Here is a 27,610-nt window from a genome sequence, read left to right on the forward strand (position 1 = left end):
GAGGCGACGCGCCTGGCTCGCCGCAGAGACCGCTGGGAGGACAGGGGCGATCACGAGGAGGAGAGCCGCGCCTGCCCCATGGCACGCGCCCGCGTCCTGATCTGGGCGGTCTGCGCGCTGCGCCTGGCGCTGGCCACTGTCTACTTCCAGGAGGAATTTCTGGACGGAGGTGAAGAGGCAATGCCGGCGGTGGCGGGGCCGTGAGCTCCCCGGGGCCTGTCGGCGCGGGGTGGGCAGGGGCCGAGCCTGGAGGGCCGCTCTCCCTGCCCTGGACCCAGGTCCACACACTTCCCGCCCTCACTGGTGTTTCCTCCCACAGAGCGCTGGAGAAACCGATGGGTGCAGTCCACCAATGACTCCCAGTTTGGGCATTTTAGAGTGTCGTCGGGGAAGTTTTATGGTCACAAAGAGAAAGACAAAGGTTAGTGTAGAATCAGGAGAGAACAGAACCAAGCGTTAAACCCCATCGAGCGACCTTCCAAGGTGGACGTGGTGCAGAAATAACGCTCCTACACCCACTAAGCCACAAGTGGGCTTTTCCTCGCCTCCTTGCCTGTTTTTAAAATTCTTTTCATACTTGCCCTAGTCATCCAGCTTCATAAGCATTAGGTCAGTTTGGAGAGGAGGGCCTTGCCCACCCAGGGGATACTCCCCTTTTTTTTTTTTTCACCAGCGATTGAGCCCAGGGGCGCTTAACCAGTGAGCATATCCCCAGCCTTTTTTATTATTTTATTTAGAGACAGGGTCTGACTAAGTTGCTAAGTGCCTTGCTAAGTTGCTGAGTCTGACTTTAAACCCAAGATCTTCCTGCCTCAGCCTCCCGAGTCGCACTTCCTTTCACTTTGATTTTTCACGTTAAGAAAAAAAGTGGAGGTAAAAGTTGCCTGCTGTCAAGTGCTCACACCACAGGACTGCAGCACGGAGACTTTCAACATCTGTACATCCAGGTCAAGATCTGGAACATGTTTTCAGAACCCTACGGAAACTCCAGCGGTTAGGTTCTCGTGCCCAAGGAAACCTCTATTTTGGCTTTTCCTTTTCCTTTTCCAATTATTTTTATTTATTTTTTTTAATTTTGAGTCAGCCTCTTTAAATGGCCCAGGCTGGCCTCATACTTGTAATCTTCCTGCCTTAGCCTTTCCAGTAGCTAGAATTAACAGACGTGCACCACCACAGCTGGCTTATTTTGGCTTTTTCTCACATCTAATAGTCAAAGGTGGATGCACTACAGATGTTTTACCAACTCTTTTTGAATAGTCAATAGCTTTTACATTTTTTAGTTGGTAGGGCCAAAAACACAAAAAGGTAATAATACTTTCTAATTTGTAAAAATGATGTAAATTTTAATGGAATACTTGAAAGTTTGGCATCCCTAAAGTTTCACGAAAACACAGCCACATGGGTGTTTCCACACATAATAGCCCAGACATTGGATGATGAGTGCTTTACAACAGAGCCATATCCACTGCCCTTTTGATTTTTTATTTTGAGACAGGGTCTTGCTAAGTTCCTGAGGCTGGCTTCAAACTTGCTATTCTTCAGCTTTAGTCTCCTCTGAGTTGTTGGGATTACAGGCACACACCACCCTACTGACTCACACTAGCCATGTTAGTGCTCCAACATCAAAGTCAAATAGCTGGCTCAGAGATTGAGTAGCTCAGAAGGTCTAAAGTATGTCTTATCTGGACATACAGAAGATTTTTGCCAACTTCAGTTTTTGTTCTTGCAGTGGCAAGGATGGAACCCAGGGCCTTGCACATGCTGGGCAAGTGCTCTATTACTGACCCACCTCCCCAGGCCTCAACCACTGATTTAGATGTGGTTTCCCTCTTCACCACCTTCCCGGTCACCTCTGTGTTGGCCGTGTTAGCCTAGGGTACCCGTGAGTCCCACAACCTTTGGCTTTGGGTCATGTCTACGTTGTTTTGTAAGATACATGTTGACCCCAGCAGTCAATAAAAATGAGCTCTGTGCCAAAAGTGGGGTGATAATAAACAGGCTACTCCCTGAAACTTGCCGAAGGACAGGACTTCCCACTTGGAGTTGTTTGGGCTTCCCGACACACAGTGTTTTCTCTTCCTCCAGTTTGGATTCCTGAGATTCTGTGCAATATTTTCATTTCTTCAGCACAGTCTGATCCTTCCCTGTGGTCCCCTGAGACCAAGATTTAAAAGCATGAATAAAAAAGATGAGTCTAATTTAGTCAGAAATGGGAAGTGGTGACAGGATGGGGTGCTCGTGGAGGGTGACAAGACATAAGAGAGGTGGAGAACCACATGACTTTCAGATTTCCTTGCTTGTAGGGGGAGAGAAGGTGCCCTGACTCCTCTGAGGAGGGAAAGATAGAGAAAAGAGGTATGGTGGTGGACAGTCAGCCATGAGTTAAGACTTGGACCTATGAGTACCAAATACCAGGTTCATGGATGATCACACAGGGTGGGTCACAATAGGAATGGCCATCTTCAGGTTGTGCAATAAACTCCAATATAATAAAAGAATTTAGGGCCGGGCGTGGTGGCACACACCTGTAATCCCAGTGACTGTGGAGGCTGAGGCTGGAGGATCACAAGTTCAAGGCCAGTCTCAGCAACTTAGTAAGAACCTGTTTCAAAATAAAAAGGGCTGGGGATGTAACTTCATGGAAAAGTCCCCCTGAGTTCCATCCCTGATATCAGAAAAGACAGGGAAAAAAAAAATAAAAAAGGATTTAGGGGCTAAGGTGTAGCTCAGGGGTTGTAGAGCCCTTGCCTAGCGGCCCTGGATTCCAGTGCTCTGGGTTCCAGCCCTAGTGCTGCGTGTGCATATACACACACACAAAAAAATAATCCATGGGATAATGGTGGACAGTGGCATGTGCCTGTGATCACTGATACTTGCGGGGTGGAGACAGGAGGATCACAGCTGAGGATATAGCTCAGTAATAGTGCTCTTTCTTCACATGCATCCATCCCCATCCCCAAAGAGGAAGAAGAATGGTCAACTGGGCACAGTGGCACACTTGTAATTACACAGTGTTGGGATTACACGGTGTTGTAATCCCAACAGTTTGGGAGGCTGAGGCAGGAGGATCACATCAAAGCCAGCCTTAGCAAAAGCGAGGCACTTGGGGCTGGAGTTGTGGCTCAGAGATAGAGCGCTCATCTAGCACGTGAGAGGCCTTGGGTTCAATCCTCAACACCACATAAAAATTTTTAAAAAGGTATTAAAAAATTAAAGGTATTCCTGCAATCTGTACACGTGGAAAAATAAGATTTTGTACCCCATTTGAATCAAATGTACGATATGTCAAGATCATTGTAATGTTTTGAGCAACTAATAAAAAAAAATTAAAGGTATTGTATCCAACTACAACTAAAGTAAAATATTTTTTTAAAAAAGCAAGGCACTAAGCAACTCAATGAGACCCTGTCTCTAAATTAAATATGAAATAGGGCTGGGGATGTGGCTCAGTGGTTAAGTTCAATCCCTGGTACCAAAATAAATAAATAAAAAGAACAGTGTCTTCATGAAAAGAGCCACCTTGTGGGCTGGGGATCTAGCTCAGTTGGTAAAGTGCTTGCCTTGCATGCACAAGGCCCTGGGTTGGAGTGCTTCTTTCTGTTCTTCATTCAGCTGTTATCCAGGCTTCCTTGTGTATCCTTGCCCCTTAGAAGATGAGGGGGCAAAATTAACTATCCATGGTTAGATTGCATGTTTGTCATTTAGGGTTGAAGTTTTTCTGTAACTTAAAACAGTAGAGGTGGGGCTGGGGATGCAGCTCAGTGGCAGAGCCTGCTCAGTATGCACAGACCCTGGGTTTCATCCCCCCGAAATAAGTAAACAAATACCTTAACAATGATATATGAGGTACAAAAACATCTGGGTGCATAAAATATGAGTTTTGTGCAAGCTAGGGACCTATTAGTGATGTGTCCCCAGCATGCTGTGTCAGTACAGGTCATTATAGACAGCAGCTCCCTGTAAATAGAACATAGATTATCGCAGGTAGAGAAAGGGCATCTGTTAATGTCCATGCTTTACTGAGCACAATGTCATTCCTAATCCTTCACGAGTACTTTCTGTTGGAAGGTCTGCAGACCACTCAGAATGGCCGATTCTACGCCATCTCTGCACGCTTCAAACCGTTCAGCAATAAGGGGAAGACTCTAGTCATTCAGTACACCGTGAAACACGAGCAGAAGATGGACTGCGGCGGGGGCTACATTAAGATCTTTCCTGCAGACCTGGATCAGAAGAACCTCAATGGGAAATCACAGTACTATATTATGTTTGGTAAGTTGACATAGCAGAACACAACCATCTCTGCGGTTCAGACTTTGCTCACAGTGAATATATTTGACCCAAGGTGTTTTAGCACCAATACAGGAGGAGCATCCCTAATCGGAAAATCCAAAATGCTTTGAAGTCTAAAACATTTTGTTTGTGTTTTACGGAGAATGACACTCAGCACCAGGGTCTTACTGACCAGTGGGCTGCACACCCAGCCCCTTTTTTAAATTTTATTTTGAGAGAGGCTCTTACTAGATTGGCAGGCTGTCCTTGAGCTTGCGATCCTCCTGCCTTGGCCTCCTGAGTCCCTGGGATTACAGGTACCACCACACCTGGCGTGGGTTTCCTTTACTTTTGAATTTATCATGATCAGAATCAGGCTCTGACAGTTACGCTGTTCTTATATTTGCTATGATCTTAATGCTAATTAGAATCAGAGTCTTAGAAGTAGAAAGAGTATTGGCTGTTCTTTCTGTTTTATTGGATGTTAGGTGTAGGTTAATTCCTAGATATGGATAGAATACCGCCCCCAAGTCGTCTTAGAGAGCAGAGACTTCGCTGGCGTCACAGCATTAGATGGCTGTAAATTTCCACTGATCTAGCGATTCCTGACTCCCAGCTCGGAGATCTCTCTACTCTGCCATGCCTCATATTTTGTTCTTAAGTTTAAAATTTGGAACAGAAAAGGTGGTGTTTTTATTTCTGAAAAATAATGAAGCTGTGGACTGGGCACAGTGGCACACGCCTGTCATCCCAGCTGCTCGAGAGGCTGAGGCAGAAAGATTGCAAGTTCAAGGCTAGTATCTGAAACTTAGCAAGACCCTGTCTCAGAATAAAAAATAAAAAGGACTGAGGATGTAGCTCAGTGGTAGAATGCCCTTGGGTTCATTCCCAGTACTGAAAAAAAGAAAAGAAAGAAAGCTGGGGTGTAACTCGGTGGTGGAGCACGTGCCTGCTAGCACCCGTGAGAGCCTGAGTTCCATCTCCATCACTGCAAAAAAAAGAAAAACGAAACCAAAATGTCTGCTTTAGTTATTTATTATCCTCTTAAAACAAGACAGCAGAGCTATCTAGGAAAAAGAAATACCTGTTGGGGGCTGGGGATGTGGCTCAAGCGGTAGCGCGCTAGGTTGGCATGCGTGGGGCTCGGGTTCGATCCTCAGCACCACATACAAACAAAGATGTTGTGTCCGCCGAAAAACTAAAAATAAATAAACAAATATTAAAAAAAAAGAAATACCTGTTGAATTAGAGATGATTTCACAGATATTTGCTTTTTAGATTTGGTAAACAAAATAATCAGAAATATTCACCAAAATATCACTCTTAACTATATATCGCATGTTTGCTGCCTACGAATTCTGAAGCAGCATAATTTAGAGTAAAAGATAAAAAAGCCTTGGGGTGGGGATGCAGCTCAGTGGAAGAGAACTCTCCTAGCAAGGGCAAGGCCCTGGGTTCCACTCCCAGCACCACAGAATAAGTAAATATTAAAATAAATTTTCTGGATTATTTTTGTTTTTAACTTGAGATTGCCTCCACTCACTCAGCTCTCCTACAGTGCTGCCCTGCTCACTCCACTCCAGCCCTTGCTTTGCCAAGTGCTGATTGTTGAGGAAGAGAGAAGTATGTTCTGTGGGTCCTTGCCAAGGGCTTTCAATTTGCAGTCTCAGGTTATGCATAAAACCCCCCAAAACTTGTGAGACAGCCCCTGTTTTGCCAATAAGAAGTCTGATTAAAACTACTTGCCCAAGCTGGGTATGGTGGCGCACACCTGGAATCCTGGTAGAGACTGAGGAGGCTGAGGCAGGAGGATTCAAGTTCAAAGCCGGCCTCAGCAATTTATCGAGGCCCTAAGCAACTCAGCAAGACCCTGTCTCTAAATAAAAAATGCTTAAAAAGGGCTGGGGATGTGGCTCAGTGGTTAAGTGCCCCTGGGTTCAATCCCTGGTAACACACACACACAAAAAAAATACTTGCTCAAAATTAGATCACCCCAAGTTCATCTGTCTACTGCATTTCCTTATTCAAATCAATTATAAGCTTAACTATTTTATTATTGCCAATCATGGAAATGTACAGATTTTCTGGCCAGTTTTAGATGTGTTCTATACCTTCATTAAATATTCAAAGTATACAAGTGCTTAGGAATACATAGAGAAATGCTAACTCATTTTGAAGGGAAAAATACATCTCAATCCCGAGGAGGCCAACTTTCAACCAAATATTTCACATGCCATAGCTTTTGTTTAAAAAAAAATTCAACTGGAATGTTGACCAATGATGACAGAAAAGGAAATTCTATAAACACATGTCCTTTGAATACAGCTGGGAGACAGACCTAGTGTATTTTGTCAACCCCACGGGTCACTGTTTCCAAGTTCAAAGTAGTTCATGCTTCTGGACAGTTGATAACATTCTTTTTGTTTTGTTTTTATTATTTGGTTCTGGGGAGGGAACCCAGGGCCTGGCACATGCCAAGCATGCGCTCTATCACTAAGCCACGCCCACAGCCCCCAAATTGATAACATACTTAAAGTAATTACAGGCAGCCTGGGTTACTATGATTCATTCTGGAATTGTGTCACTGCAAGTTGACAAGAAATGTTAAAAGTACAATCTAGAAGAAATCTACTGTGTTCACAGTGGATTTTCCTAGCAGAATCCCCAGGGGTAGGTGCCGCCGGGGTCAGTAGATTTGGTGGAATTCCATCTAAGACAGGGAGAAAAGAAAAAAAAAAGATGTTTTAGGGCAATCTTTTTTTTAATATTTATTTTTCAGTTTTAAGTGGACACAATATCTTTATTTTTATTTTATTTTTTTTAATGTGGTGCTGAGAATCAAACCCAGTGCCTCATGCACGCTAGACGAGAGTGCTACCACTTGAGCCACATCCCAGCCCCTGTTTTAGGACAATCTTAAGGCTTAATCTGTAAAGCAAAAGCAGGGTAATTGTAAACACCTTCAGAAATTTTGGTGAATTTTCCAGATACCTCCTATAAACTTTGTTTAGCATATTCAGAACTCCAGTCTCTTATCTGACCCCATCTTGGAGAATTCCATTTCCTTAGTGACTGGATTCCCCCCCCACACACACTGGGGGTGGAATCCGGGGCCTCACGCGTGTTGGGCAAGCATCCTGATGTTCTAGACCGGGGAGGACACCATGGCGGAGTGAGGCTGAGTCGTTGAGAGCTGGGAAGAGCCGAGCCAAGCTCCAGCTCTGAAGCCTGCTCCCCACACCTGGCCCCAGGTACATGGTCAGAACCTCAGGCCAGGGGCTGGGGGAGCAGCTCAGTGACAGACCGCGTGCCTCTCACGCGCAGGGCCCTGGGTTCCATCCCAGCTCCACAAAGGAAAAGAACTTCAGACGGAGGCTGAGGCTGAGGAGCGGCCGGGGCACTGCTGGACTGTCAGCCTGCCTTTGCTTCTGTGCTGGGTGGTTTTTTTTTAACATTTATTTTTTAGTTTTAGGCGGACACAGTATCTTTACATTTATGTGGTTCTGAGGATGGAACCCAGTGCCTCGTGCATGCTAGGCGAGCGCTCTGCCACTGAGCCACCACAGCAGCCCCTCGGTGCTGGTTTGTCCTTGAGTCCAAGGTGGCTTCAAAGGCCAGAGAAGAGATCTGACTGGGAGAAGGCGGTCACTACCCGCAGATCTTCACATGAGCATCTGATTATTCCTGGACATATGAGTTTGCTGTGCCTCATATATTTAAGGAGAAAAGTTGGTTATCCTATGGTAAATCATTATGGAAGAAAACTGAGAGCACCTGATATTTTTTTGTAGGACCTGATATTTGTGGATTTGATATCAAGAAAGTTCATGTTATTTTACATTTCAAGAATCAGTATCATTCAAACAAGAAATCAATCAGATGTAAGGTAAATGCCCTCATATTCAAATGATTGTATTAGTTATTTTCTTCCTGCCTTCATTTTTGGTTTTGTTTGTTTGTTGAGACGGGTCTTGCCGTTGCCCAGGCTGGTCCTGAACTCCTGGGCCCGAGTGACTGGGGGTCTCCTGGCCTACAGGGGAGGCCACCATGCTCCACTTTCATTAACTCCTGCCTGATGATAAGTTTAGAGAGAAGGGTTTTGATCTTTCAGTATTTAAGAGCCACGGAAGGGTCCTAGCAAATATACCTCTTGTCCCTGGTTTCCAGTGGGTGGCCCTTTAGTGACACTGTCTACTTTGGTTTGTTTTCTGAAGTTTTCACCCAGTGGCAGGGCACTCTTCGCTGTGGTCTATGACATCAGGTTATAATTGAGCCCCTGAGGGTTACAATAGCATAGTCATTGGATATTCTAACCATATCTATCATCATTAAAGAATGAAATATTCAAAATGAAAAAAAAAACCATTCTGGAGTAATTAGACAATCTTCAAAATCCCAGAATATTGAAATGGGACTATTTCCAAAATGAAATCACACTTTCTTGCCTTTTTGCCCAGGGATTCCTGTGAAAATGACGCTTTTTGTCTTTGGGCCCTCCTCAGAACTCGGTTATGTACTGAATTATGTGCTCTGGTGTTGGAGGGGGACTCAGACCTGCTTGGATGCCCACACGGACAGCAGTGGCTGCCAACAGCCCAGAGCAGGGCTCCAAAGAGGCAGTTTGCTAGGTCCCTTAGCCTGGGCTGGTGAGGAGGAAGGGCCCCCTCTCTCTTTCCCCACCCTCTGTATTGAGTGTAAACCTTAGGAAGCAGGGACTGTCCCCTGGGGCACTCTAGCACCTAGAACTCACGTGAAAATGGGCAGGAGACACAAAGGTTTCTCAGTGTCATTGACCACTGGAGGGGAGGTGCCTGTGGCCATTCTTTATCCAATCGCAACCCTCTCAGGGGAGCAGATGGCCTCCTCACAGAACCCTGGAGACTGCAGGGTCTTCTCTGGGGTTTCCCCCACCCACAGGGTGGTCCTAAAGGATCAGCAGGTTCTCCTGCACACCATGCTTGTCCTGACACCCCTCCTGCAGGGGCAAGACAGCCCACACCCCGGGTCTTCCTCCCTCTTCAATTCAGTTCAGCTGAACACCAGGGAGACAGGGAGCAAAAGGAGAGGAGGCCCCAACAGCCTGGAACATGCCAAGGAGCTTGTTCTGTAGAGAGGAAAGGACGTGGTTGCCTTGGGTCAAAAAGCCCACGTAGCCCTGAGTGGTATCCATAGGCTCCCTCAGACATGTGTTGCTACAGGGCTAATGATGTGGCCTTGCTTCACAGCACCTAGTTGACCTCCTGGCCTCAGGGAAGAACACTGTTGTGTTCACAGGGCTTTGATTAGTTCTGCAACACTGTGGAGGAAAGGTCCAGAACCCCACTAGCAGGCAGTGCTTGGTCCTCCAGGGTTTTCAAAGAGGGAATCTGATCTTCCTGTTAGTTGGCTTTGTATTACTATAACAAAGTACCTGAGACAGCCAACTTAAAAAGAGAAAAGGTTTGTTTGGGCTCATTGTTTAGTGGTTTCAGCCCATGGTTGGTTGGCTTTGTTGCTTCATGCCTGTGGCATCATGGTAGAGGCTTGTGGCAAAGGCAGCCCATTAACCTTGTGGCTGAGAATGAAAAAAGATAAAAAGACAACTGGTGTCCCTTTCAGGGGCACCCCTCCAGTGATCTAACTTCCTCCCACAGCCGTCCCACCTCTTAACGGTTCTAGCAGCCCTCAGTAGCACCACAGGTTGGTGACCAAGCCTTTAACACGTGGGCCTTGGGGACACTTATCCAACCATAGCCGGAGCCATGTTATCTGCACCGAGGGGAACCAGCCACACAAGAGAGGGGCTGGGAGGTGAGGGGGTCTTCTGCGGCAGTGAGGCTGTTCCACAGGATGCCCCTCCCTCTTTAATCTTTATTTGATTTTTCTGTGGTGCAGGGGCTAGAACTCAGGGCCTCTCACGTGCTGGGCATGAGCTCTACTATGGAGCTACACCCCGACCCAGGATCCCATTTTGAAGACACAACCCTTCTTCCCAGAGCCTCCCCAGGTCTCCGTGCTGCACCCAAGGCTTGCTTAGAGCCTGCTTTAAACTGGTATTCAGACCCGCGTTGAAACAGCACGGGTTTCACAGTGGCCCCTCCCCTCCCCTGGCAGGTTGATGGCTTCACACACCTGTACGCTCTGGTTTTAAGACCAGACCTTTCTTACGAAGTGCAAGTCGATGGTCAGGCCATCGAGTCCGGCAGCATCGAATACGACTGGAACTTGACCTCGTTTAGGAAAATGGAAGAGTCTGCAGCAGAGTCTAAGGACTGGAATCAGGCAAAAGATGCGAAAGCCCAGGTATGGACTCTTCCTGAGCGACTCTGGGAAGTGTATGAGGTGTGCGGGATCAGTTTGGAAGCACCTAGCTACGGTACAAAGTCACCATCTAAAACTGCTCTCCCCAGGGTACAGGCCCCTGAGACCAGCTGCACAGTACACGTTTGGGCAGATGGCAAGAGAGCTTTATGATATCTGAGACTCAAACAAGTCGGATGTTCTCTTTTTTTTTAATTTCTTTTTTTAGCTGTAGGTGGACACAATACCTTGGTCTCATTTATTTTTACGCCGTGCTGAAGGTCAAACCCAGTGCCTTACACGAGCGAGGCAAGCACTCTACTGTTGAGCCACAACCCCAGCCCCTAGGATCTGTTTCTCTGTGCAGTGTTTTTATGCTGAAGATGGAACTCAGGACCTTGAACATGCTGAGCACTGCTCTGAGCCGCACTCCAGCCCTAACCAAAGTTTTTTTAATAAAAGGATAATTATTTATTAAAATTATCATATACAGGGTAGGGTATGTAACTCAGTGGTGGAATATTTGCCTAACTTGTGTGGGCCCTGAATTCCATCCCTATCACCACACACACACACGTATAATCTTCTTATTTCTGTTATCTTGAGAAAACACTTGTACAAAACTTGTATGCTTTTTTCTTTTTTTGGATACTGGGGATTGAACCCAAGTGTGCCTAACCACTGACCCACATGCCAGCCTTTTTGATTTTTTGAGACAAGATCTCACTAAGTTGTTTAGGGTCTTGTTACAGTGCTGAGGCTGACCTCGAACTTGTGATCCTCCTGCCTTAGCCTTGAGTTTACAGGCATGTGCCACGATGCACAGCTTTTATGATTTTTTTATAGGGGATTATCTGAATATTGGTAAATCCAATATTTTGGATCAACATATTTTCTAACATGTTTATTTATTCAATATCTACTAAGCTGTGTGTGTGTGTGTGTGTTTATATTCAGTTTACCCTCTGTACCTGTAGGTTCTATATGCTTAGATTTACCAACTCTGAATCAAAATGCTAGCAAAAAGTTTCATTCATACTGAACATGTACAGACTTTTTTTCTAGTCATGATGCTTGAAACAGTATAACAACTATAGATGCATCATTTATAATGTATTAGGTAGAGGCATTTTAAAGTACACAGGAGGATATGTGTAGGTTTATGCAAATACTGTATCATTTTATAGAAGGAACTTGAGCATACAAAGATTTTGTGTAGGAGGGGAATCTTGGAACTATCATCTGTAGATATCTTGGGATGACTGTATACATTTGTGTGAGTGAGAGAGAGAGAGTGTGTGTGTGTGTGTGTGTGTGTGTATTTAGACAGCTGTTACAAAGTCCTCTAACTGAATAGCTTGTAATCAACAGAATTTATGTCTGACAGTTCTAGATGTTATGAGTCCAAGGTGCCAACATGGTTAGTTTCTGGCGAGGGCTCTCTTCCAGACTGGAGATGGTTCGTTTCCTTCTGTACCCTCACAGGAGGGTGAGAAAGCTCTCTAATGTCACTTTTACAAAAGCACTTGTCCCATTCATGAAGGTTTTACCTTCATGACTTTTTCATCTCCTATGTTAGTCAGTTTTCTGTTACTGTAACAAAATACTTGTGGTAATCAACTTAAAAAGAGGAAAGATTTGAGTCCCTATCTCTAAATGAATTTAAAAAGGGCCAGGATAGAGCACTTGCCTGACATATGCAAGGCTCTGAGGATGCTCAGCACTGAAGAAAGGGGGAGGGGTTGTTTGGGCCCAGTTTTAGGGGTTTCAGTCCATGGTCTGGGCCTATTGCCTTGGGCCTCGTGTTTAGAGCATGTTGGAGGGTGCTGATGACCGGACGTAAAAGGAAAGAAGGAAAAGGCTGGGGTCCTGATATCCCCTCAAGGGCACACCCCCGCTGACCAGAAGACCTCCCCTAGGCCCCAGCTCCTCAGTGTTCCACCATCATCTCACAGTGCCACAGACTGGGGACAGAGCCATTAGCATACGAGCCTTTGGGGGATACTTATCCAAACCATAGCACCCCCCGGAGGCTCAGACCCCTAGTATCACATCAGGGGTACGAGTTCAACCTGAGACTTTCAGGGAGACGCCAGCATTCTGTGTATTGCCATGTGTGTGTGTAAAGAACTCAATAATGTAACTATTTAAAAAAATATTTTTAGTTGTAGATGGACACATATCTTTATTTTTATTTGTTTTTTGTGTGGTGCTGAGGACCGAATCCCAGGCCCCATGCATGCGAGGGCAGCGCTCTACCACTGAGCCACGACCCCTGCCTGCGACTGCTTTTTTCTGCTACTCAGAAGTCCCCTGATAAACCTTGCTGCAGTTTATAGTTGTCCCCCCCCCCCCATTTTCTAGAACAATCTGCACAGCCAGAAACAAAAGACGATTTACCATCAGGGCTGTACGTGTGTGGCTCCTACCATCGTGACTTTGGGCTTTCACAACCACTGAAATCCTGTGGAGGGACGGGGGGAAACGAGGCCATGTGGTGCTATCTGGAGCCCCGGCAGGGTCGAGGAGGCCGGGCACTTGGCTCTTTGACAACTAAGTTAAACAGGAGAGGGGGACATCATGGCAGGGGTTGGTGCTGCCCAGGCCTGTTGGTTTCTGAGAGTTCCTCTGTCAGGGCTGGGGTGGGGCGTGGTGGCAGGGCTCTGGCCTCGTATGGGGGAGGCCCTGGGTTCCATTCCTAGTGAACTCCCCCAACTTTAAATTTTTTCCCCTTTCTTGAATCTGGGCGTCTGACTGTTTTGTTTTCCTCTCGTGACGTTGAAGGACTGGGAGCAGCATTTCCTGGACGCCAGCGCCAGCCAGCCCAGCGACTGGAACAGCGAGCTGGACGGGGACTGGCAGGCGTCCCTGCTCCAGAAGCCACCCTACCAGGTGAGGGGCCTCCCTGCAAGGTCCTGGGACACTTGGGCTGCACTTCCCCTGCCTGGGCTATTGGGACCACCTGTATGTTTGCTGTTGCAGGACGGCCTGAAACCAGAGGGCATTGACAAAGATATTTGGCTTCACCAGAAGATGAAAAACACCAACTATCTGACCCAGTATGACCTCTCAGAATTTGAGAACATTGGTGCCATTGGACTGGAGCTCTGGCAGGTAGGTCACTCATCTTTTTTTTTTTTTAATATTTATTTTTTAGTTACAGGTGGACACAATATCTTTATTTTATTTTCATGTGGTGCTGAGGATCGAACCCAGTGCCTCGCACACATGCCAGATGAGTGAGAGCACAACCCCAGCCCTGGTCACTCATCATGAATTTGCTTTAGTTTCATATCTCTGAACTCAAAGGTGAAGTCCTTGATTTGCATGCCTGCTTTTTAGTGAGTACTTAACCAAGTGCTGGGGACCCGAGCTGGGGGACAGCTGTGCTTCCCACATGCCTGTCGTGTTGGAATTCCCCTCTTTTTTTAAAAAAATATTTTTAGTTATAGATGGACCTTTACTTTGTTTATTCAGTTTCATGTGGTGCTGGGGATCGAACCCAGGGCCTCACACGTGCTAGGCAAGCGCTCTACCACTGAGCCACAGCCCCCGCTGGAGTTCCCCTCCTATGCTTGGAACTTCTCTGCTCAGAGCTGGCTTGGGCCTGGGATTCTGCATTCCCAGCCAGCTCCAGGGCTGCCGGCCCAGCAGGCCCTCCACCCACACTCCCAACAGCGGGGCTCTGGGCAGCACTCCCCGATGGCAATGACCATTCTAGGCACTGGGGAGCTTTTCAAAGTCCCCATGCCCAAATGCTGGTTACATCCACATCCCTGGGGATGAGGCCCAGGGATAAAGAGATTTTTAGCTCTTTTTTTTGTTGGGGGGCTGCTAGGGATGGAACCCTGAGCCTCACAACTGTTAAATTCATGCACCATCCCTGAGTCTCACCCCTAGCCCACATAGAGGGTTCAGTTTAGTATTCCTGAAATGGGCTTAAGCGCCTTCTACTATTTTTTTTTGGTACTAGAGATTGAACTCAGGGGCACCAGACCACTGAGCGACATCCCCAGCCCTATTTTGTATCTTATTTAGAGACAGGGTCTCACTGAGTTGCTTAGCACCTCGCTTTTGCTGAGGCTGGCTTTGAACTCATGATCCTCCTGTCTCAGCCTCCTGAGCCCCTGGGATTACAGGCGCCACCATGCGCCACCATGCCCCGCCCACCTCTACTATTGAGAGCCAACCAGTTTATAGTATTGAGCTAAATACAACTATCTCTCTGTGGAAAATTGGAACACATGTGATATCAATGGTGAAGACTTCTTTTTCATCTACAGGTGAGATCTGGAACCATTTTTGATAACTTTCTGATCACAGACGATGAAGAGTATGCTGAGAATTTTGCCAAGGCCACCTGGGGCGAAACCAAGGTACAATGGATATACACAGTGAACTTTGATCATTCATTTTTTTCAAACACTTTGTGCTAAAGTCTATCACTTAGGAAAGGGCTGGCTGAATTTTTACTAGTGGACACCTGAGCCAGGTCAGAACACAGAAGGTCACCTGCACTCTGCAGCCTCCACACACTCTCCACCCCCGGAGGCGAACTCTGTCCCACCAGCACGTCCCTCTAACCTCTTTCTGAAACTCACGTGAAGGGAAGCGCACCAGTGTCCCATTTCTGTATCAAGCGGCTGAGGTTATCACCTGCTGAAGGGAGAAGGTCTATCCAGGTTCACAGTTCTGAGGTTTTCGTCCTTGATCAGTTGGTCCTGTGGCTCTGGGGCCTGAGGCCGACACGGTGTCTGGAGACCACGGGGGAGAACAAGCCACTGACCTCCTGGTGAGCCAGGGAGCAGGGAAGAGAGGACGCTGCAGAGAACAGGCTCCCACCCCACCATGCCTGCCAAGAGCACATCCAGTGACCCAAACCTCCCCTTTACAGTGCCATCCCCCTCAGGGGAGCACTTGGGAACCAACCTTTAGCACTTGGGCCTTTGGGGGACAAACCGTAGCAGGGCCCCCATTCTGGACTGTTGGAGACAGTGCCGTTCGTTCACACCAGTGTGTGGAGCAGCAGCACTTCTTCCTGGTTTTGATGAGAACTGGGTATTGAGCCCAGGGTGTCCCACCCCTGAGCTTCATCCTGGCCATCTGTGTGTTTATACAGACAGACAGACTTACGGGGGATCCACCTAAGAGTGCTTAACCATTGAGATGCTTTTTTATTTTTATTTTTTTCCTGGGGTCAGGGCCTCACTAAGTTGCTTCGGGCCTCACTACGTTGCTAAGGCTGGCCTTGAACCTGTGATCCTCCTGTCTCAGCCTCCCAAATTACTGGAATCACAGGCATGCTCCACCGCACCCAGTTTACTTTTTTATTTTTGAGACAGGATCCTGCCAAGTTGCCAAGGCTGGCCTTGAACCTGTGATCCTCCTGTCTCAGCCTCCTGAGTCGCTGGGATTACAGGCATGGGCCCTGCCCCCATGACAAATAGCTCGTTCTCACTGTGAGAATATTCCAGAATGTCTGTGCTCATTCTCTGTTGATGAAGCTTTGGGTTGCCTCCAGTTTGGGGCCTTGTGAAGGAGGCTGTTCTGAGACTCTCTAGAAATACCTCCTTATCAATACAGGGCAAATTCCAAGGGCCAGTGGGTAGGACTGAAACCTCTATGGTCTGTGTTTTATATAGGGTTTTGATTTATGATCTATAAATATTATATATTTATAGATTATAAATATAATATAAAGCTTTGATTTATAGATCAGCCATAGGAAGAGATGAACAACAATGACTAATAATAAAATAGAACTAGTATGTAACACTGTACTGCAATAATAGCTATTTAAGAGTTGTGAGTTATTCTTGAAATTTTCCAGTGCATATTTTTGAACCATTTTTGATGGTGGGCAAGTGAGATCTTGGGTGAGGGGCGGCTCCTGTGTGTGTGTGTGTCTGTAGTAGACACATGTCCAGGAGTGGACTGCTGGGCCACTTGAATGTGCTACAGTTCAGATCTCAAGTGTCCCCCAGAGGCCCATACGCCGAAGACTTGGTCCCCAGCCTGTGGTGCTGTTGGGAGATGGTGAGAATTCAGGAGGTGGGCCTTGTAGAAGCAAGCTCGGTCACTGGGGACGTGTCCTTGAAGTGGCTCTTGGGATGCTGGCCCCCTCCTCTTTATCCCTTTGCCTCCTGGCTGCCATGAGGTGAGAACTTCCTGTACCATGTGCTCCCCGCCGTGTGGCTGCCCCACCACAGACCCAAGGCAATAGGGCCACGTGGTCAGGGACTGAAGCCCCCGAGACCATGAGCCAGAATAAACCTCTGCTGCTCATACTGTGATCATTGCAGGTACTGGGTCACAGTGGAGCTGATGGGCAATGGCTTGATGTGGCCAAACGGTTTTCAGTGTAGTCATCCTTTCTACAGTGGTGACAGTTGCAGCTGTGCCACATCTGTGACATTGCTGGTATTGTTAATTGTTGTTAAGTCAGATTTATAGAGGTCTAATTTACCCACTATGAAGTTCACCCTTTTAGGCATACAATTCTGAATTTGGACAAATACATATCATTCTGAAACCAACACCGAAAATCAAGAGGTGAAATAGGTCCATCACCCCAAAAGGTGTCCTTGGGCCCTTTTTAGTCACCCCCTCACCAACCGGGCATCAGTCCTGTGGTTCGCCTTGTCCAGAATGTTGTCGAGTGCACGGCCTGTGGAGATGCTCAGGTCTGGGCTCTCACTTTGCTAAGTGTGCACCCTGCCACAGGACCACACTCGCGGCCCCAGGAGCTGCTTCTTTAACCTGGTGTGAGGTGTCTGAGACTCATGTGGGCCGTGGCTGAGTCAGGAGTTCGTTTCTCTTATCACCTCGTAGTTTGTTCGTTTACTAGCTTGGCCTGTTTCCAGGTTTGGTCAACATGCGTGTTCTAGGCTCCCATTATTTCAGTAAAATACCGGAGACAATTTAGAACGAGGACTTCTTCCGCTCAGTGTTTTAGAGGTCACGGTCCGTGGCTGGTTGGCCCTGTTGCTTTGAAGTCTAGAGTGAGGCAGCGCACCACAGCAGGAGTGTGTGACCAAGAGAGCCACTGGCCTTGCGGCCAGGAGAGAAACAGTGACAGAGGGAGGGCTGGCCCATGATGCCCTAGGCTCCACACCTTGAGTTCCTGCCACCTCCCAGGAGCACCAAGGTGGGGACTGGGCCTTCAACACAGGGGCCTTTGGGGACATTGTAGATCCAAACCATAGCCACAACAAAGCTGCTATGTTTCATACGGTATTCTCATTTCTTTGGGGTAAATCCCCACGAGTGGGCTGCCAGGTCACATGGGCCCATCCAGACTCTCTCCAGACGACAGCACCATTGTGTGGTCCTGGCCGCCCTTCGGCTCCCGTTGGTGCAGTGGTGTCTCACTCTGGTTTAGTTTCATTTCCCTGATGACAAGTGAAGGTGAGCCTTGTTTCGTAGCTTCCTGTGGCCACTTGGAGGTCCTCTTGTGAAAGGCCTGGGTTGACACATAGGCTTCAAGTCCACCATGGTGGTGCCCACTTATAGTCCCAGCTATTCAGGAGGCTGAGGCAGGAGGGTCACTTGAGCCCAGGAGTTCGAGGTCAGCCTGGGCAACATAGCAAGACACAGTCTCTTAAAAAAAAGTAAAAATCCAGGATTTATTTTCACTTTGGCAGGGGGAGGCCAACAGATCAGGAGATGACTGCCATTAAAATAATAGCTCTTGTTACAGTTACACCAAGAGAGCCCACGATGCCACATAGGGCACTAGGGTCAGTCAGGAGGCAGAGGGAACGTGGGGAAAACGTGGGCAGGAACCTTTACTGTGGTTTCCGCAGGAAGAAGCGAGTATGTCACCACAAGCAGATTTTGAATTGAGACGGTGAATTGTTTCAGTGGGCTTTGGGGCATAGTGGCCACCCCTAGTTGTCTGGTGTCTGGTACCAGGTGATGAGAGCAAGGGTAATGGCCCAGAGGGCACGAGCTCAGCTGGAGGAGGTGGTTGGGTTGCGCAGGAAAGGCATTGTGTCAGATCGCTTTCTGAGTCTGGATTACTTGTAAGAAAAGAAGTTTATTCAGTTTACAGTTTGGGAGACAGAAAGTCCCAAGATTGGCAGCTCCATCTGTTTGGCCGCTAGTGAGGGCCCCCTTGGCTGGGTTACAATATGGCAGAGAAATGGAAAAGGAACTGATCACGTGCACAAGTCCAAACTTGTGAGGACTGATTCACTTTACAAGATGAATATGAACCTCTTCCAAAGTTGGTGGCCCCATGACCTAGTTACCTCCCACTAGGACCTGCCTTTTTTTTCAGTACTAGTTATTAAACCCAAGAGCACCATCAAGCTACATCCCCAGTTCTTTTTATTTATTTTGATATAGGGTCTTGCTAAGTTGTGGAAGATCTCACTAAATTGCTGAGGCTGGACTCAAATTTGCAATCCTCCTGCCTCAGCCTCCTGGGTCACTGAGATTACAGTGTGCCCCTACAGAGAAGGCTGACTGGGAATCGATTTTTTTTTTTTAACCAGGGATTGAAACCAAGGGTGCTTAACCACTAAGCCACATCCCCAGCATTCCCCCACCAGCTTTTATTATATACATACATATAATTTTGAGATAGTCTTGCTAAATTGCTTAGGGCCTCACTAAATGTTGAGCTCATGATCCTCCTGCCTTTGCCTCCCGACCCACTAGGATTACAGGGGAACACCACCACTGTACCTGGCTGGAAATCTTCTTGTCCTTCAGCTTCCTGGTCACTCCACGTGCCGTGATTTTCTTACTTAGATTCTGGGGCTTCTGTTTATGGGTCCGTTCACTGCTCTGCTCTGGAAATACAGGAGGATGCACGTGTTCCTCTGACTGCCAGAATAAATGTCCACAAATGAGTTTGTTAAAACAACAGAAATGTATCCCCCGTGGTTCTGGAGGCCAGAAGTCCAAAACCAGTATTGGTTTGGGGTATTGATCCCTCCTATGTATTAAATCAAAATGTGTACTTAAAAAAAAAAACAACCCAATATTTTTTTTAAAGAGAGAGAGAGAGAACTTTTTAATATTTATTTTTTAGTTTTCGGTGGACACAACATCTTTGTTTGTATGTGGTGCTGAGGATCGAACCCGGGCTACCGCTGGAGCCACATCCCCAGCCCAACAACCCAGTATTGGTGGGCTGCAATCAAGGGAGCCACTGGGCTGTGCTTGCTCTGAATGCTCTCGGGCAGGTCCTGGTATCCCTGGTGGCTGGCTACGTTGCTCTGATCTCAGCCTCAAATTTCATCTGGCCTTCTCTTCTTGTCTCTGTGTATCAAAACTCTTCTTAGCCCTCTCTTATGAGGACACTTGTGATTGGATTTAGGGCCCATCTGAAAAACTAAGATGGTGTGATTTTGTTAAACATCCTTTAAAGGCCCAGGGGTTACAAGGCATGGACACCAGCATGTGTGCTGCTGGGAGGTGGTAGAACCTTTAAGAGGTAGGGCCTCGCGAGAGGGAGTTTGGAGGATGTTCCATTGAAGAGGATGTTGGGACTCCAGCCTGTTCCTCCCTTTTGCTACCTGGCTGCCATGAGTTGAGCAGTTTCCTTTGCTACATGCTCCCTGTCATGATGTACTGCTTGCCACAGACCCAAAAGTGACAAGGTCAAGCCACCATGAACTGAAACCTGAGCCAAAAGCCTTTCCAAGAACCCTTTTCCCACATAAGGTAACATTTGCAGGTTTGGGGGATTAGGATTTATTTTGTGTGTGGAGCTGGGGAGAGGACCAAGGCCTTCAGGTGCTGGGCAAGTGCTCTAGAACTGAGCCACACCCCCACCCTAGGGATTAGGGTTGCCATCTTTAGGGGCTCTTTTTCTTTTTTGGGGGGGTGAGTGGGTGGGTACCAGGGATTGAACTCAGGGGCACTCGACCCCTGAGCCACATCCCCAGCCCTGTTTTGTATTTTATTTAGAGACAGGGTCTCACTGAGTGGCTTAGTGCCTTGCTTTTGCTGAGGCTGGCTTTGAACTCGTGATCCTCTTGCCTCAGCCTCCTGAGCCCCTGGGATTACAGGTGAGTGCCACCACACCCAGCTAGGGACTCTTTTTAAGCCTGCTGTAGGTGATATGGAAGCTTCTGGAAAGCAGGGAGAGATTGACGTGCATATGGCCCGCCACTGGGCTCCCAGTAAGGTTGGTCCACGGCCACTGGAGTCTTTGTTGTTGTGTTTCTCCAGGGTCCAGAGAGGGAGATGGATGCCGTACAGGCCAAGGAAGAAGTGAAAAAAGCCCGCGAGGAAGATGAGGAACTCCTGGCAGGAAAGTTTCATATGCGTGAAAGTCATTTCAATAGATATTACAGGCGGGATGAACTTTAGTCATTCCTATTATAAAGATGACTGATAAAAACCTTGTTTCTGCTTTAATCTGCATTTAAAAGATCACTTGGTAATTGGTCCAGCTTTCTTTTAAAAACGTTCCGTGCTTTTTGGTGGGGTCAGTCACATTTTCTTCATATGTACCAGGAAGTTCCCCCTCCACAGATCTGAGCGCTGGAGGCCACAGACCAGCAGGAATCTGGTCAAAGACATGACACTCTTAATCTCTAAAATGTTTTTGTAAAATAAAAGTTGATAAAATGCATTTTGAAAAAGAGCAATGCTTTATTTCTCTAGTTGTAAATCACTAATAACATATGAAAGTTTCTCAATATAAAACCCTTTTTAAAAAACTTTTGTTTGTTTTATGGTACTAAGGATTGAACCCGGTGCCTCACACCTGCTAGGCAAGCGCTCTGCCACTGGGCTACAGCCCTAGCCCAAATTCTTTTTTTTTTTTTTTTTAATTGAGGTGCCGGGGTTGGAACCTAGGGTTGTGAACATACCAGGCAAATACTCTACCACTGAGCCACATCCCTAGCCTGCCAGTCTCTTTTTGAAGAGATCTATTTTCACAATGAAATTCATGTTTGAAATTATCAAACTTATGACTCCAGAAATTTGGAGGCTGGCAATCTCAACAATACTCCAAATAATGTGGAATGTACATATAGCACATTGAGAGTTTGAAAAGTCTGGGCAGGAAGTGAAGTTCTGACAAGGTTTATTCTGGTCCTGGTTGAAGATGATAGACCTTGAAGATGATAGACTCTTTATCCTAATCAGACCTCACCATTTATCTGGGGGTTGGTTCTCAAGAAGCTAGACTCTTCTGCCTCATGCACGGGTAGGATTCAAATGCTGCCTACCCCTTTTTTCTCTGAATGGGGTGAGAAGTCAGCATCTGGAGAAGCGGAGGCAGGCCGAGAGAGTGCCAGTCACCATCGCTAGACAGAGATGTGTCAGATCTGCCAACTTCTGTGGAGCTCACTATCTGGAGTGAGTTGCCCTCAAGAACTTTCTATGAAAATGGAGATCTTAATTGTGCTGACCAGTGCAATAGCCATTTACCACATGTGGCCCCTGAGCCCTTGGAATGTAGCTAATGGGACCAAGGAATAACGTCTTATTTTATTTCATTGTACAGAGGGTCCCCAAATTCTGATGCTTCAATGTGAGTTTTTTTCAATTTCATACTGGTGAGAAGATGATAGACATTCAGTAGAAGCCATATTGGGAATCTTGAATTTGGATAATTCCCAGGCTAACAAAATGCATGGTATTCTTTTGCCATGCTGGGCAGTGGGGTGAGTGCCAGCTCCTCGCCAGCCTGTGCTCACAGGGGAAGCAGCCCATAGCCCGCAGCGCACTGTGTTGCTAACTAGGAGGTGTAACAGGGTCGGCAGATTAAATGCCTTCTTTACTTTATATTTTCAACTTACAATGGATGCTACTTGGGTCCTAAGTTAAGGAATATCTGTAATTTCCATTTAAAATTAAGTAGCCACATGTGGTGAGTGGCCTCCCTAATGTATATAGAGTCGTTCTAAACTCTGGTGAGACAGGCTCAGGACAGTTGATCACTGTCATGAAGGTCTCACAGGCCACTCAGCCTGTGCTGCTGGCCATGGGGCACTTGCATACATCACTGAGGCTGTTTCCACTGTAGACGATGTTGGAGAGCTTCTGTTGCTACTGACTTCTAGACTCAACCACCAGGGATAGAAGCCTGCATGGACCTCGTTCCCTCCTGACTCCCATGTGGAGGTTCCTACCACGCTCTAGCAGCAGGCGGTTAGATGGCAGAAGGGAAGATGCCATTTGTTTCAGGTGCCAGCACCCTAGGTGGTAGTGACAGTAGCAATGACTTTAGTAACAATGGCAGAAGCAGCAGTGGTTGGTGTGAGGTTCACCACACTTGGGGGGCACTGTGATTTGGGTTTTGGGGAACACCTTTCCCCCTTTTGATATTGCAGCCCTAGAGGGGCCGTCAGCCTCCCACAGTTACTAATCTTTTTTTTTAAATATTTATTTATTTATTTATTTTAGTTTTCGGCGGACACAACATCTTTGTTTGTATGTGGTGCTGAGGATCGAACCCGGGCTGCACGCATGCCAGGCGAGCGCGCTACCGCTTGAGCCACATCCCCAGCCCCAGTTACTAATCTTTAGGTGACCTTTACTGTTCCAGTTAGATATGAAGGGTTCCCTGAAGACTCACGTGTTGAAGGCACGGTTCCCTGTCCGGCAGTGCTTAGAGGTAGGGATTTGGGGAAGCGATAGGATCACGAGGGCTTTGTACTCATCAATGGATTTCATATTTGATGGTATTATTGGTATATGGTGGAAACTGTAGGCAGAGGGGCCTTGTTGAAGGAAATAGATCACTAGGGGACATGCCTTAGAAGGATATATCTTGTCCCTGGTTCCTTCCTCCCTCTCATTCTCTCTGAAACCTGGCTACCATGAGGTAAGCAGCTTTGTTCCACCATACCCTTCTGCCATGATATACTCCCTGACCATGGGCCCAGAAACAATGGAGCCAGTCCAATGACCATGGACTGAAACCTCGGAAATTGTGAACCAAAGTACATCTTTCTTTCTTGAAGTTGTTTTCTCATGTATTTTGTCACAGTGATAAAAAGCTGACTCAACCCTTTACTTCTTCTTTTAAAAAAAAAAATATATATATGTATATATACACATACATACATACATATTTAGTTGTAGTTGGACACAACACCTTTGTTTTGTTTATTTGTTTTTTACGTGGTGCTGAGGATTGAACCCAGCGCCCCATGCTTGTTGGCGAGTGCTGTACCGCTGATCCCCAGCCCCAGCCCTCAACCCTTTACTTCTGCTTACTCCCAGCGCTCTTACACTCATTCCCCTGTACTTGATTTCCTCTGTTTGAAATACCTTGAATGGATTCACTTTTCCTTACGAAACATGGACAGTATAATTGCATTCAAGTCAGTTAAACACCTCATCACTCCTACCTGGGCTGCTTTCACATCTTATGATTTATTCTCTTCCATCCAGGCCTCTCCCCTATCCAGAGTTCACCATGCTAGAACACAAATCTGATCATGCTCAAATCCCTGTGGTGGCTTCCAGTTGCTTTTCAAAAGGGGTGTCCCTTAGGACCATGCATGATCCAAATTGTTCTTAAGCCCCTGTCTTACTCTCTGAGCTCCAGGTTTATAGTCTCACAGGCTCCTTGGTGCCTCAGCTCCTTCTCCCTGTGATGCCCCTCAGCCTCCTCTCACATATGTACATACACCTTCAAGTCATACCTTTGGTCTACTCTGTAGTACCTGCCACTGTCTATAGTGATCTCTTTCCTTGCTCAATTATTCCATGAATGCTAGTTTCCATCCTGTAGGCCAGTGGTTCTCAAAAGGGGGTCCTGGGACTGAAGAATCAGTATCCTTAGGGATTTGTTAGAAATGCCAAAATGTCAGGTCCCACCCATGTCTACAAATTGAATCAGAACCCTGGTCTGTGCTTAACAATCCCCCTGGGTGGTTCTGATGTAGCTCCAAGGTAAGAAACCTGTGCTAGACAGTTGACTAAGGAGTGTGTCTACCTGGTACACCATTGGCCTGCATCGAGGTAGAGTGCTCAGCAAGTGTATGACAGGTGAATGGTTGGTGAACGAATCAGAGTACCAGTGTTCATCTGAATGGCACAAGACATACTGAGTTATTGGAGATGTTGAAACAGCAACTTGTGAGACACCAGAAAAGAGGAGATGGATCACAGGCCTCAGTCTTGCCTGCTGAGACCTGATGCCCAGTCAGACTACTCTGCCACCATTGTGTGAAGCCTGGTAAAGGGAGGTTCATTTTCCCTGGAGAAACCTTATGCTGCTTTGGTCGCCTGCCTGGCCAGGCCTGCCTTCCTCACTGTCTCTCTGGAATTGACCCAGAAGGAGTGCGGCATATAGCCAAAGAAAGAGGAAACATTTGAATAAACAAATACGCCTCCAATAACCATCCCCCGGCAGCATCAGGTGCTTGCTGCTCATTGTGGGACAGTGTGAGGCATAATAATGAGATAACAATGTCAACAACACATATTACCTTGCTGTTTTTTCAAAATGGGAGACTAGGGGTGCAGAGAGGCTAGTTAAATGACTTGCCAAGGTCACACAGCAAGAAAGTGGCCGCCGAGGAATAATTGTAGGTAACGGGGCTACTGCAGAGAAGAGGTTAAGCCTGTTCCAGGGTTTAGTGGAAACCCTATGGGAAAGACCCACATTAGAAAACACACACACATACACACACACACTGTTACTCTAGGTTCTAGAAACAGGTCTCCTTGTGGGGAGGTGAGGGTCAGAGCTCTTTTGGGTGCATAGTGCGTTGCCTGGCGCCCTGAGAGAGGAAAGGCAACCCTAGCAGACGGGCATCGGCAAGGAGCTAGAAGCATCACAGAACATGGTACACGGGGGCAGGGACTCCTGCAGTCTTGGGGTCTGGCCAATGCAGGACTCAGGGGCGGATGACAGGGAAGCGCCACAGACACTCAGCTAGGCTCCCAGGGGCAAGCGCCCTTCATAAGCCCCGCCCCAGGTCAGCGCCGCCCCGCCCCCTCCAGCCTGCGAAGAACGCGCGGCCCCGCCCTCTGTCCCGCCTTCAAGGCCCACCTGCTCATGCGCGTTCTTGCCTTCGGCACGGCCCTTGCCCTGGTTCAGCTGCGCGCGCACCGCCCCTGGCACCGGTGCGCACGCGCGGGCGCGGCCCCGCCTCCGTTCCGCCGGCGCTCGGAGCCCGAGTCCGCGGGAAGATGGCGGCGCCGCTCATCCCCCTCTCCCAGCAGGTATGGGCCAGGCGGGCTGGGGGGCGGCGCCGAGGAGAGGTGCAGACGGCTGGCGCCACGGGAGGGCCGAGGCGCTGGGAGGCCCAGCTGGGCGGTGGTGGCGGAGCCAGTGGCGTCAGCGGCTGGCGCTGAGGGGTCCGCGGCTGGCTGAGGGGCGGGCGGCCCTGAAGGTGACAGGCCGGCCGAACCCGCCCGAGCGACCCTCACGGGCGGCGACGAGGCGGGCCCCGCGGCGCATGTCTACTTCTCCCGGGGGTCCGGCCCTACCCGCCGCCGCAGCGCCCAGGCTGGGCGGTACGTGGTGCGCTGGGCTCCCTCTTGGAGAGGTGGGCGAGGGGAGTGAGCATTTCTGCCGGCGCGGCAGCCCCGTGGGCCTTTGTCTCCTGCCGGTACCAGCACCGGAGCGGACACTGTCCCTGCGGGGAGCTGGCGGGGTGGAGGACAGAGCCCCGCAAGAGCGGGGAACCGCCTGCAGGTCGATCTAGACCTGTCTCCTTCACTTGGCAGGTGGTTCCGCCACCGCTGCATGTTGAAAAGAAGGGAGGGACTCCTGTCTCCCTCTGTGTTCTCGAATTCGCCCGATGCTCTTAGGGGCAGCCTCAGTGGTGTGACAGAGACGTGCAAAAAGCCATGTGCAGGCAGTTTTGCTTTTGGGAAGGACATTCATTCATTTATCTATTCATTCTAAAACTGTGCAGTTGGGCCAGGTCCTGGGCGCACAGCAGTTAACCAGACAAGGTTGCTGCTCTCCTGGAGGTGACACTGATGGACACTGGAAACTACGTGTCTTGCTAATCACCTTTATTTACTAAGTACCTGTTTTGTACCAAACACCATATTATAAACACTTTACTAGAACGACCTAATATAGTGTCATGATTAAGAGTGAGGATGCAGGAGAGATCATCTTATGTATAAGTCTTGGTTCCAGCTCTTATTCCTTCTGATTCCTTCTTATTCCTCTTATTCCTTCTGATTCCTTCTTATTCCTCTTATTCCTTGAATGAAGCTTTTAGCATTTCAACACATTAATTGCCTTGTTTGGAAAATGGGTATATAAAATGTATTGGGATAATGTGAAGATTAAACATGTCAAGCACTTAGTGCCTAGCACACCCATAGCGCTCAGTGGTACTCTTTCAGATTTGGACATTTGGGAATAGAGAACACAGCAGGTATGCCAGACCCACTGAGATTGACATGCCTTGTCACCTGATCCAAGAGAGATATGGCTTCTTGTTAAGTCTTGCAAGAACTAGCCAATTTGCAACACTGTCACTAAATTGACAGTGCTTAAGACCAGTGGTTATTAATTAACAAGTTCTTGTAACAGATATGAAAGTGCTTTGTAAACTGTTAAGTATTCTACAGATATTAGTTATTGTTATATTCTGAGACTAGGTCTTATTATATTGGCCAGGCTGGCCTGAAACTCGTGGGTTCAAGCAATCCTCCTGCCTTAGCCTCCCAAGTAGCTGGGACTATAGGCACTTGCCACCAGGCCCAGCCATTAGGTATTATTATTAATAACCAAGTACTAAGTTTAGGGTGTGTATAAGTGGGTGGGGAGTGAAACTCACCTACACTCATTTAATGAGAAATGTCCCTTTTCACAGTGGGTGGTGGAGGTGTTTTTCAAACTTTCCGATTTTGACACTATCCCTCATTTGGACTTCTGTGATGACAACAGCTAAAGTGTATTGAGTGCTTCAGGGTTATATGCATGTTACATGCATCACTTATTTGTAAAATGCCCTGCTCCTCGAGGAGGGGATTCTTATTTTACTACTGAAGCAACTTTAATAGGGTAGTGATTTACTATCGAGAGGTAACAAACGTGAGACAACATGAGTCATGTCATGTGACTCACCTGCTTAGAACCTTTTGGACCAGACTCCTGATTCCTTCT

The 27,610-nt window shown here is 47.6% G+C and overlaps 2 protein-coding genes across 11 annotated transcripts in view; both read left to right on the forward strand.

The window, feature by feature from the left end:
* Positions 1–25: 25 nt before the first annotated feature.
* Calr3 (calreticulin 3) lies at positions 26–21,142 on the forward strand. Of its 2 annotated transcripts, XM_046437696.2 has the most exons (9): positions 26–169; positions 320–421; positions 4,069–4,272; positions 8,064–8,158; positions 10,366–10,554; positions 13,336–13,443; positions 13,534–13,665; positions 14,835–14,927; positions 20,737–21,142. In XM_046437696.2, the coding sequence occupies exons 1-9, from the start codon at positions 79–81 to the stop codon at positions 20,875–20,877; spliced, it is 1,155 nt and encodes a 384-aa protein (XP_046293652.1). In that variant the 5' UTR covers positions 26–78; the 3' UTR covers positions 20,878–21,142. The 2 variants fall into 2 exon arrangements, with proteins under 2 accessions (XP_046293652.1, XP_046293654.1); XM_046437698.2 differs by lacking the exon at positions 320–421 and having other exon boundaries at positions 29–169.
* Positions 21,143–25,613: 4,471 nt separating this feature from the next.
* Positions 25,614–27,610, forward strand: part of Eps15l1 (epidermal growth factor receptor pathway substrate 15 like 1) — a 94,611-nt gene continuing 92,614 nt past the window's right edge. For 8 of the 9 annotated variants that reach the window (XM_046436506.2, XM_046436508.2, XM_046436507.2 and 5 more), the window contains exon 1: positions 25,654–25,701. In XM_046436506.2, the coding sequence (XP_046292462.1) occupies positions 25,669–25,701 (33 nt within the window). In that variant the 5' untranslated portion in view covers positions 25,654–25,668. Of the gene's footprint in view, positions 25,702–27,610 lie in introns of all 9 variants that reach the window. The other variant, XM_046436505.2, reaches the window with a different exon arrangement.

Source organism: Marmota monax, unplaced genomic scaffold, assembly GCF_021218885.2.
Source record: "Marmota monax isolate L192 unplaced genomic scaffold, Marmota_monax_Labrador192_F-V1.1 WCK01_AAM20220418_F8-fsc00021, whole genome shotgun sequence".
Classification (NCBI taxonomy): domain Eukaryota; kingdom Metazoa; phylum Chordata; class Mammalia; order Rodentia; family Sciuridae; genus Marmota; species Marmota monax.

Coding starts and splice junctions, on each gene's coding strand:
- Calr3 (XM_046437696.2), top strand. CDS start 79: ATGGCACGCGCCCGCGTCCTGATCTGGGCGGTCTGCGCGCTGCGCCTG. Junction 8,159..10,365: donor AGAAATCAATCAGATGTAAG/GTAAATGCCCTC, acceptor CTCCCCTGGCAG/GTTGATGGCTTCACACACCT. Junction 13,666..14,834: donor TTGGACTGGAGCTCTGGCAG/GTAGGTCACTCA, acceptor TTTCATCTACAG/GTGAGATCTGGAACCATTTT.